This window comes from Octodon degus, unplaced genomic scaffold (assembly GCF_000260255.1).
Source record: "Octodon degus isolate 3935 unplaced genomic scaffold, OctDeg1.0 scaffold00186, whole genome shotgun sequence".
Classification (NCBI taxonomy): Eukaryota; Metazoa; Chordata; class Mammalia; order Rodentia; family Octodontidae; genus Octodon; species Octodon degus.
In genome coordinates this window covers 2084321-2093582 of record NW_004524762.1, presented here as the reverse complement: position 1 = coordinate 2093582, position 9262 = coordinate 2084321, and the positions used below count along the sequence as shown (strand labels likewise).

The 9262-nt window shown below is 41.7% G+C and overlaps 1 protein-coding gene across 1 annotated transcript in view; it reads right to left on the bottom strand.

The window, feature by feature from the left end:
• Med12l (mediator complex subunit 12 like) overlaps positions 1-9262 on the bottom strand; it is a 327698-nt gene that overhangs the window by 30468 nt on the left and 287968 nt on the right. Inside the window, exons 37-38 of the mRNA XM_023704067.1 lie at positions 7957-8113; positions 5488-5729 (exon numbers count right to left, since the gene is read on the bottom strand). Coding sequence (XP_023559835.1) covers positions 5488-5729; positions 7957-8113 — 399 coding nt within the window. The remainder of the gene's footprint in view (positions 1-5487; positions 5730-7956; positions 8114-9262) is intronic.

Here is a 9262-nt window from a genome sequence, read left to right as displayed (position 1 = left end):
AGGAAGGAAGGAAGGAAGGAAGGAAGGAAGGAAGGAAGGAAGGAAGGAAGGAAGGAAGATAAGTAACACAACCCAAACTGGCAACACAGCCTTAGGGTACGAGACCAGTCACTGAACCCAGGAGGGTGGCTCAACTGAAATGCGCCTCATCAATGGAAAAAGGCATATTTTAATGAAGTCACAGGCACACATTTGCCAACAAGCAGCCAAGTCTGGGAAGTTCTGACTCAATAGTCCTGCCTTCCTTCCTTTCATTACCTAATTCCTTCATTTGGATACACAAATGATGAACCTTGCTCCACAGTTGACAGCCTAATCTTCGTACATGTTACTACTAGCTATCTGGGCATTTTTGCAATCTATCAGAACTCTTCCCTTCACTTTCATGAAAATTTGGATGATTCATAACTGATAGCTTGTACTCAACTGCTTTCTTCTATCAGTTTAAGACTCCTATTTTTTCTGTATCTTCTTTTGAATTCTTAAATGGCCTAGCACTAACTGCTTCAAACAACAGCAAAATAGTTTCATGCACTGAGAGAAAAAAAATTAAGATAAAACACCACCAATCAAAGCACAGGGGGCCTGCCCCTTAGCTCACTTCTTTAAGTGGCTGCTTCAACAAAGCAGTCAGGCTCAGGTTGCTGTGGTTAGATCCCCACAACTCAAGCCAGCCAAACCTGCCCTGAAGGCATTCGGAGCCCCCCCACCCCAAAAAAAAGCATAAAATAAAGCACCCTTTCTGAGTTAAAAACTTAAGATTCTTTCTGAAAGTCTCTTCCTTAAATGATTGATACTGTAGAGACATAGGGACAAAAGTTCCTGCTCTCAGAAGAAAAGCACTGAATATACAAAAGGAATGGGCTGGAGAGATGGCTCAGTGGTCTAAAGCACCTACTTAGAACAAGCTTAGCAAAGCATCAGGGACCGCGGTTCGATCCCCCAGCACCACATGCCAGCCAGCCCCGCCCCCTGGTGGGCTGAGCTGGCCACACACACTCACTCTCTGTCTCTCTCTGTCTCTGTCTCTGTCTCTCTCTCTCTCTCTCTCTCTCTCTCTCTCTCTCTCTCTCTCTCTCAAATAAATAAAAAAAAATTTACAAAAGGAATGCCTGGGAAAATAATACAAGCAGTGCTGTTCTTTCTCCTTCTCCTTCTCCTCTTCCCCCTGCCCCTCCCTCCTTCTTCTTCCTATCATTATAATAATATTTATGTATAGTGTAGGGTCTCACTAGGCAGCTCAGACTCCTAGTGAGATCCTCCTGTTTTCAGCCTCCCCAGCACTGGGATTACAGGCACGTGCTGCTACGCTGGGACTTGGTGACCAATTCAGTGTGCCCAGGAGGGTTGGGGGGCACAGTGGTGCCAGGGATCGAACCCTGGTCCCTGCGCTTGCCTGAGCAGGTGCTTAGGCAGTGAGCTATCTCATCAGCCCAATGTTTCATATTACTAAAACCAATATTCTATGTTTTGTGTTAGTTCTCATAGCATATACAAAAAGTAAAATACCATACTGTGTGATACTTTCCACAGTGAAATTGGAATGAGTCCCTTGGAAGTTTTTCACACACACAACCTAAGACAATAAAAACATAATCTATGAAATTAAAAGCACTACTACTAGAAGAACCAAACACACATTTGTATTAATCTGTTGTTCTACTGCCACTAAGTAAATGATTATCAAATCAATCTTATTAGGCACAATTAACAAAATTATGCGAAAAAGCAGTTTATGTGGGCTTATTCTCTTTTAATGTTTAACATTCTTCAAAGTTAACTTTTAAATAAGAAAACTATTAATGTAATACAGAACTAACATTTTTGAGCACTTCCTATGAGCCAGCCACCGTTTTACGTATTAATCATAAATTTCACAACCATCTCGTCAAAGCATCAGATTAGCTCGTTTTCATAGATGAGGCTCTGAGGTTCAGAGAGGTAATGCAATGAGTCGGCTGCATCTCTTTTAAACAACAGACAAGTGAGTAAGGAATGGAGGCAGGTCATTCTTTGGGCATGTCTATAGATACTAAGGCTGTGAAAAAAATACACACTCAGTTACAATTTAGACACTATAACAATTACAATTAGACACTATAACAATGTCTTCCATCATCCTGGGGAAATAGATGATGGTCCATATCAGAAAATTCCGTGACTAATGCAAGCTCACGTATGACCTCTGCAGTGTAACTGAAGGCTATTTTACAATGCTAGGCTGGTTCTCACTGTGTATCAGCAAATGCTAGCTGGAGTCTGCCTAGGCCAACTTTTTTCCATTAGGTAGTAAAAGGACTGTAACATAAATTTAGGAATTTACAATTCCTCTGCTGAACCTAGATTTTGAAGACAGCCATAGCTGGGGTCGCTGCACAGGTGAGTCCTCTGGAAGCCCCCAGAGCGGCAGCTAAGTGTGTGGATAAAAATCACCTTGCTCGGGACTCAGGCTACTGGGAAGCTTTAGGCTTCTGCAAATAGCTGCTCATGTGATAAATGTGTCATAGGTTTGAATTCCACGCTTAGTAGCTGAAAAGACGATACAGTGTATAAGATATTAAATAGTCTAACGCTTAACCTTATAAGAAAAGTGGGTGACTGAAAAACTGCCCTTGGAAACAGTCACACCCAAGGTCTGGAGAAATTAATCAGGCTGTAAAAGAATGGCTGAGGTTCCACAACAATTATGAAAATTAAGAATAATGGAAATTTTCCAACGTACTTGCTGTATTACAGGAAATGGGTTTCTGGAATAATGCAATTGCTAAGGACAAGGAGAAAAATAATATCTAATTTTCTCTGCAAGAAGTCAAAAACTGGGAGGAGTTACTAGCCTTTGTAGGGCAAGCAAGATAAATTAACTAATATGTTCGTATTTAACCTGAGAGAACATTACTTCCAAAATTGGAATCAACATTTTTGTATTACTTATCATAAAATGGTTCATACTTAGAAAAGTAACTAATTGCACCTAATATTATGTACTATAACAATTTAGCAATATTATTGACATTCCATAGACTTATGCCTTTCCTTTAGATGTGGAGAACCTTCCTTGTCAGGACACGATTTTCACCTTGATTCCAGGTACACTAACAGCTCACACATGACGCTCTAGGGAGAAGAAAGCCTCTGCACTTCCAGAGCAGCACCTAGCGCAGGCTGCTTGGCGTACGGCACGTGCAAATCTCCTTACTCGTATATTGCTGCTCCCTCGGATACATGATACTAAATAACACTTTCCTCAGTTACCCAATATTTGAAAAATTACGGCAGCGCCAAGGCTCACTGCTGGAGGAGGCATCTGAGACTCCAAGGCAGGCTTCACTTGTTGCCCAGGTGCATCAAGAACAAGGGGAAACAGCACTGTGCAGCAACCACTGTTGTGGGGATCACGCTGGTGGTGTGCTACTTCTTGATGTTTAGGATTTTAAAAGCTAAAAATATTTTTTAAAAATCCCAACATCATGACAAAGATGGCACAAAAGAATAAATAGCAAGTTGGATAGGGCTGGTGCATGCCTGTAATCTCAGCACTACGGGAGGCTGAGACAGGAGGACAGTAAGTTCAAGCCCTAGCTTGGGCAATTTAGTCTGATTCTGTCCCAAAATAAAAAAAAAATTAAAAAGAGGGCATTGCTCAGTAAGTACAAAGACTCTGGGTTCAATACCCAACACTGGGAGACAGGAGAAAAAAAAAAAAAAAGAAGAAGAAGAAGAACCAGTGAGGAAAGGAAAGGACTACCTCTCACCTCCGTCAGAGTGATAAGCACAATTCTGAGTGGTACTCAAAAACCTAGAGTGGTACCTGAAATGCCTCAGGGAAGCTGAACAATGGCTTATGCAAACACACCTTAGGACGCAGAGCTGCCTTCTTTAAATATGCAAAGACGTCCTTGACTGGATGTAGATTATTCTATCAAATTCCTTTTAAATCTTTTTGTTTTAAGTGAAATTGTTTGTTGTGGCTATTAAGAGTGAGCTTTGAGAGGGCAGGCATACTATCTGCAAATGGTCCCGAGTACTTTTCCTTGGGCTTAGATCCACTTACAGTAATTCAAAGCTGAATTCAGCAGTTACACTTTGCAAGTGGGCTATAAAGGGAAATTATACAATGTGATAAAAAGGCAAATATGAAAAACTAAATAAGGTAAACGTTACTTCGGCTTTATTACCTTAAAAACTGAATTTTTTTCTACGACAAATAAATGCTTTTATCTCAGTGAAGATTTAAAGCAATTGTGTAACTATGTTTGCTCAGTCCCCATAAAAATTAAAACCAAAAGGATATTTTAATTAGCTCCAAAAGTGTTGGTTACAGGAGCAAAATCAGAAATTTTTAAATATTTTTTATTATGTTTTAGAAGCAAGTTAGGCCCGTCTTACCTGACACCCAGGGAGCTCAGGCAACCCCCAGAAGGTGAGACAGACAAGAACGTAGTAGCTGTGGTTTATATCCTCACAGTTTGGCTACCTCCTTTTCTCTTGTCCTTCTTATAATTCAGGTAAAAAGGCACCACTTTTCAGAATGAATGACTAATGTTTCTACTTTAATTCCCCCAAATCCATGTCTCAAGTGCAGAGTTGCCATGAGTTATACAACAGAGAGATGTTTACCAAGTTATCCAAAGGACAAAAAATAAATAAATTTTAAAAAGCTTTCACATTTCTTGCTACTATCAAAGTCTTAAGGTTTTTCTTAAGCAGAACACAAACCAGGCCAGCTACTGTATGTTAGTACCACAAAGGTACCTAACTCATCTGAGAGTTCTCACAGCATCTGAGATAACTAATGCATTCACAATGTTTCAGGGTGTTCTGGTGCATAGTAAGTGCTCTATGAGTTAGCAATCATTGTCAAAATAGAGCATGCGCATTTGATAAAAGATCAAAAATACATAATCACAGAAACTTAAAAAGTCATAATTAGACCTCATTATTTTACTTAAATGTAAAAGTAAATAGATTTATAGTGTCTGTGAATCTATACCAAGTTTGGGACAACTTTCACTGATGTTTCGTTAAGCATAGTAACTGTCTAGAAGGAAAACTGAGTTGTAGGGCATGAACACAGAAATAATAAGGAACAACAATGCAATGTGTCCATACAGCAGCTCCTGTCTGTCACTTACTCGCTGTCTGCTACAGATCAGATCATACACTAGAAACGCCCAGGCAACACTCTGCAGGAAAAAACCTAGGAACCATGAGCGCTTCGCAGACACAACTTTGAAATAATAAATTACAATTCTATTTGACTATTTCCAATGACTAAAAAATTTCTTATTTTGAAAGATAATTTCAATAAACTATGGTACTTTGACTTCTTTCATCAATGACAATAAAAGACAAGAGAGCACGTATTTACACGCCTGTACCCAAGGGCTGCACCTCCACACACGCAGTGTCCAGCGGTACCCAGGCAGGAAGAGCTCCCCCTCCCAAGTCCACCCCAGCCAGAGGAGGCATGAGTGTGCCACAACAAACCTGCTGGAAAGGCCGGGCCTGGGCCTGCCTGAGAAGCCGCTGCTGCTGCTGCTGCTGCTGCTGCTGCTGCTGCTGCTGCTGCTGCTGCAGAAGCTTCATCTGGATCAGCTGCTGCTGCGAGGTGACGGCATGCAGGGGGGGCGGCTGCATCGCGGCCCCAGAGCGCCGCTGCAGCATGTTGGACAGAGCTTGTTTGGTGTTGGTTGGAACAAAGGAGCCAGCAGGGTCTAGCCTGGAGCCCCCTACATAAAGCAACGACAGGAAAGATTTTCTGAATGGTAAACAGAACAATTTCCCATGCTTTATAAAAAATGTAGACATTTCCCTATCTACCATCAGTCTCAGGTTAGGCACAAGAGGGAACCTAGTGTACTGCCCCATCACTGCACATGTTTAGGATCGGCTGTATCACTGTTAGAAGATGAGGGGGCAGTACACCAGGTACTTGTAATAGTTTAGTATGGCTTCATATGGTCACACAACAGTTGATGAAATGACGTGTCAGAAATAAGCTGCTGACACAGTTTGGGATTTCGGTGGGTTTGAAATGACACCAGGCGCTCAGGACAGTCCTCGCAGGCTGCACACCGCCTCGGTGATGTGTTGTGCCCAGGGACCCACGCCAGCCATGGACAGCCTTCTGTCCTCTAACCAAACAAATCTAAACTCTTACTATGTTAGCTGCTTCGCCGTAGCACAATAAAAACATCTATTTTGGAGAAGAAGAACATGGAAACACTTTGAAAACTTGACGTAGTTGCAAACTTCAAATGCCACAACTCTAAAAACATTTTTAGATGCTTAAAATCAAATGAGACTAGAAATACTGATAATATTGTTGCTTAAGAAACCAAAGGGACCCTTAACATATCAGCATACATAATTTGTTGAGGGCTTTTATCAAAATTAGAAAAAACTATTTTTCAACTTGCTGGCTCCACATCAAATGCTCATCTTTCACTTACCACAGTCTACTTTTCATGTGTATAAAAGAGAATGACTACAAATTATTTATAAAAAATATGTTGTCTTTGTTAAAAGCAAATTCTATGCTGGAAACAAGCATTTTAAATGTGTCCACTTGAGCTGAGTATGGTGCCACACAGCTGTAACTCCAGCACTTGGGAGGCTGAGGCAGGATCACAAGTCGGAGGCCAGCCTAAGCTGTACAGCCGAGTTCAAGGCCAGCCAAGCTACAAAGCAAGACCCTATCCCAAAATGACCCCCCCCAAAAAAAGTTCATTTGAAAAACAGACTCAGTATCACAATCAACAATATGATTTATTGTCATTCAGTAGTATTTGAAGAACACGTGACAAGCAATGAAAAGTTAATAGAGTAACATATGTCAAACACTTTCATTATAAGAATTGTAACTACATAAGAGCCAGGAATATAGCTCAGTGGCATAAGTGCTTGCCTGGCAAGTCCAAGGTCCCGAGTTCGATCCCCGGTACAAAAAAAAAAAAAAAAAAAAGGATTGGAACTATACTAATATTTAACTGACAGATTTATAGAAAAGCAAAAGTTTTTTTAAAAAATTAGACTATCTCTTCCCTCTTTCTGTACTAGGCACAGAACCCAGGGTCTTTACACTGAATTACACCCCTAGCCCCTTTATACAATTTCCTTTTTTTTTTTTTTTTTTTAACTCAGGGTCTCACTAAGTTGCTGAGGTGCCCTGGCTAGGCTCAAACTTTTGATCTTTTTGCCTCTGCGTCCCAGAGTACTGCAACTACATCACTTCTGGTCCTTTAACTCCGTTCTTTTAATTTTCTAGCCTCTGTAATTTTGTACCTCTGAGCCAACTGAAGAAATAAAATGTTCTAATAGACCTAAAGTCCTCGGCATATTCCTAATAATTTTCTCAACTCTTACCAAATGCTATTCTGATATGATATTATTCCCCCAAATTCCCATACAGCTTAATTGTGGGTGTGTATCCGTGATTGAGATTGGTACAGGTGTGTGTATGTGCGGAGCGCCTGGGAGAGATCTCAGGCACGTGCTTCCACAAAGCACACAGCTAGCCCTTTTGCTTTGCACTTTGACATTTATAAAATTTAGGTAAAAAAATTCACATGGACCTTGGAATTCAAAAAAGTCAAAAAACAAAAATACAACTGTTTATCTTCTACATTTATCACCAAGTCTAGTGTGCTTTTTGTAGTTTGCACTCAGCGGTCTTACTTGTTTCCAGAAGAGGTTACCTGGGCTGGCCATGAGCTCCTGGGCTCAGCAGCATTCCTACCGCAGCTGCACAAGTACCCAAGATTACAGACATGCGCCACCATAAAATAAGGCTGGAGCCTTATTTGAGAAGAGGAACACATGCTGAGTTGGGGGGATTGCAAGAAGGTCAACCGAACACCTAACTGTGCAAGTCCCCAAGTTCTAGAGAGGTTTCCGGCTGGAACAAAAGAGAAGCCCATGCCACAGCTCAGCCAGTGACATTCTCCTGTCACGTACCTGGAGTAAGAGTCTGGTTCTGCAGAAGAAAGCCGGGCTGCTGGGGCTGGCTCATGAGGTTGTAGCCCCACAGGGCGGGCTGCGGATGGTGCATCATTTGAGAGGAGATGGGTGAGTAATTGGGAGGCACTCGATAGATGCTGCTCTGGGGATACTCCTTTAACATAGAGATTTAAAAGAATTAACTCCATACACTATACAACCAATTACTATAAACACTTCCTGCACAACTGAAATACTTCCTGTCCCAGTACATAAAGCTGTTATTTAAAAAAAAAGATACAAAGCAAGACTGGTAATCTATTCTCTGTAAAGTTAACACAACAGAGTTAAAACATTGCCTTGGCTGTCTGAACAAGTACTTGGATGAGGGCATGGTTCAATGGGAGTGAGCATGCATGATGCCCTGGGATTGATCCCTAGCAACACACGCACGCATGCACACACACACACTCACATGTGCAGAGAAGAAAAATGATCATTGGTAAATTGCTTTTCTAAAATTCTAAAAGCCAACAGAGTACAATCTCTACAGATGAGAGATCTTGGAAATCCTGACACTCTCCCTGGCTTTGGATGGAAATTATGCCAGAAAGGCCCACTGTGCTTCAGAACCATCCTGCCACTGCCTCTCCCTTGCAGCTTTCATGGCCGCACTCTGAAGGAGGAAGCTCCCTGTCACTCCCCGAGCCTCTTCCTTAGCAGCTACAGCCCCTGAGGAGCACACCAGCGTCCCACTTCCCTCATCAGCCTTCCTTTCTCTAGTCTAGGTGCAGGAATGCAGGACAATTAGAAACTCAGGATCCTGATTTTACGAAAGAATGCATCTTATTAGAAACCAGCAGCAGCTTCAGAAGAAGAAAGGAGGAGGGGACGTGACAAGGCTAACTTGGGAAATGATACCCCTCAACTCTCTCTGTGGACTGCCGGGCTAGGATTTCCTAACTGCAGTGATCCACCTGGGCCAAATGGAGCATGAGTTCACACAGAGGACACAGAGCAGACTAAATGAGGACAGGGCACTGGCACTCAAAGGTACCCAGCAGCGCCGGGGCCACTTCTAGGAGACCCCTGACCACCAAGCGATCAGTAGGAAAACACATACTCTGGTTTTGATAGCAATGAACAGCAACAATATGATTCATGAATGTCTTAATGCTAAATAGTTGATATTTTTACAACTGTGCAGCAAGAACACCCTTAAATTTTTTGGAAACGTTTCTCAAATCCTCTCTCAAGTATTTTCTATGTAAATTTAAGTTCAGATATTTTACATATCACATCTGGTAGTCTACAAAATCATTTC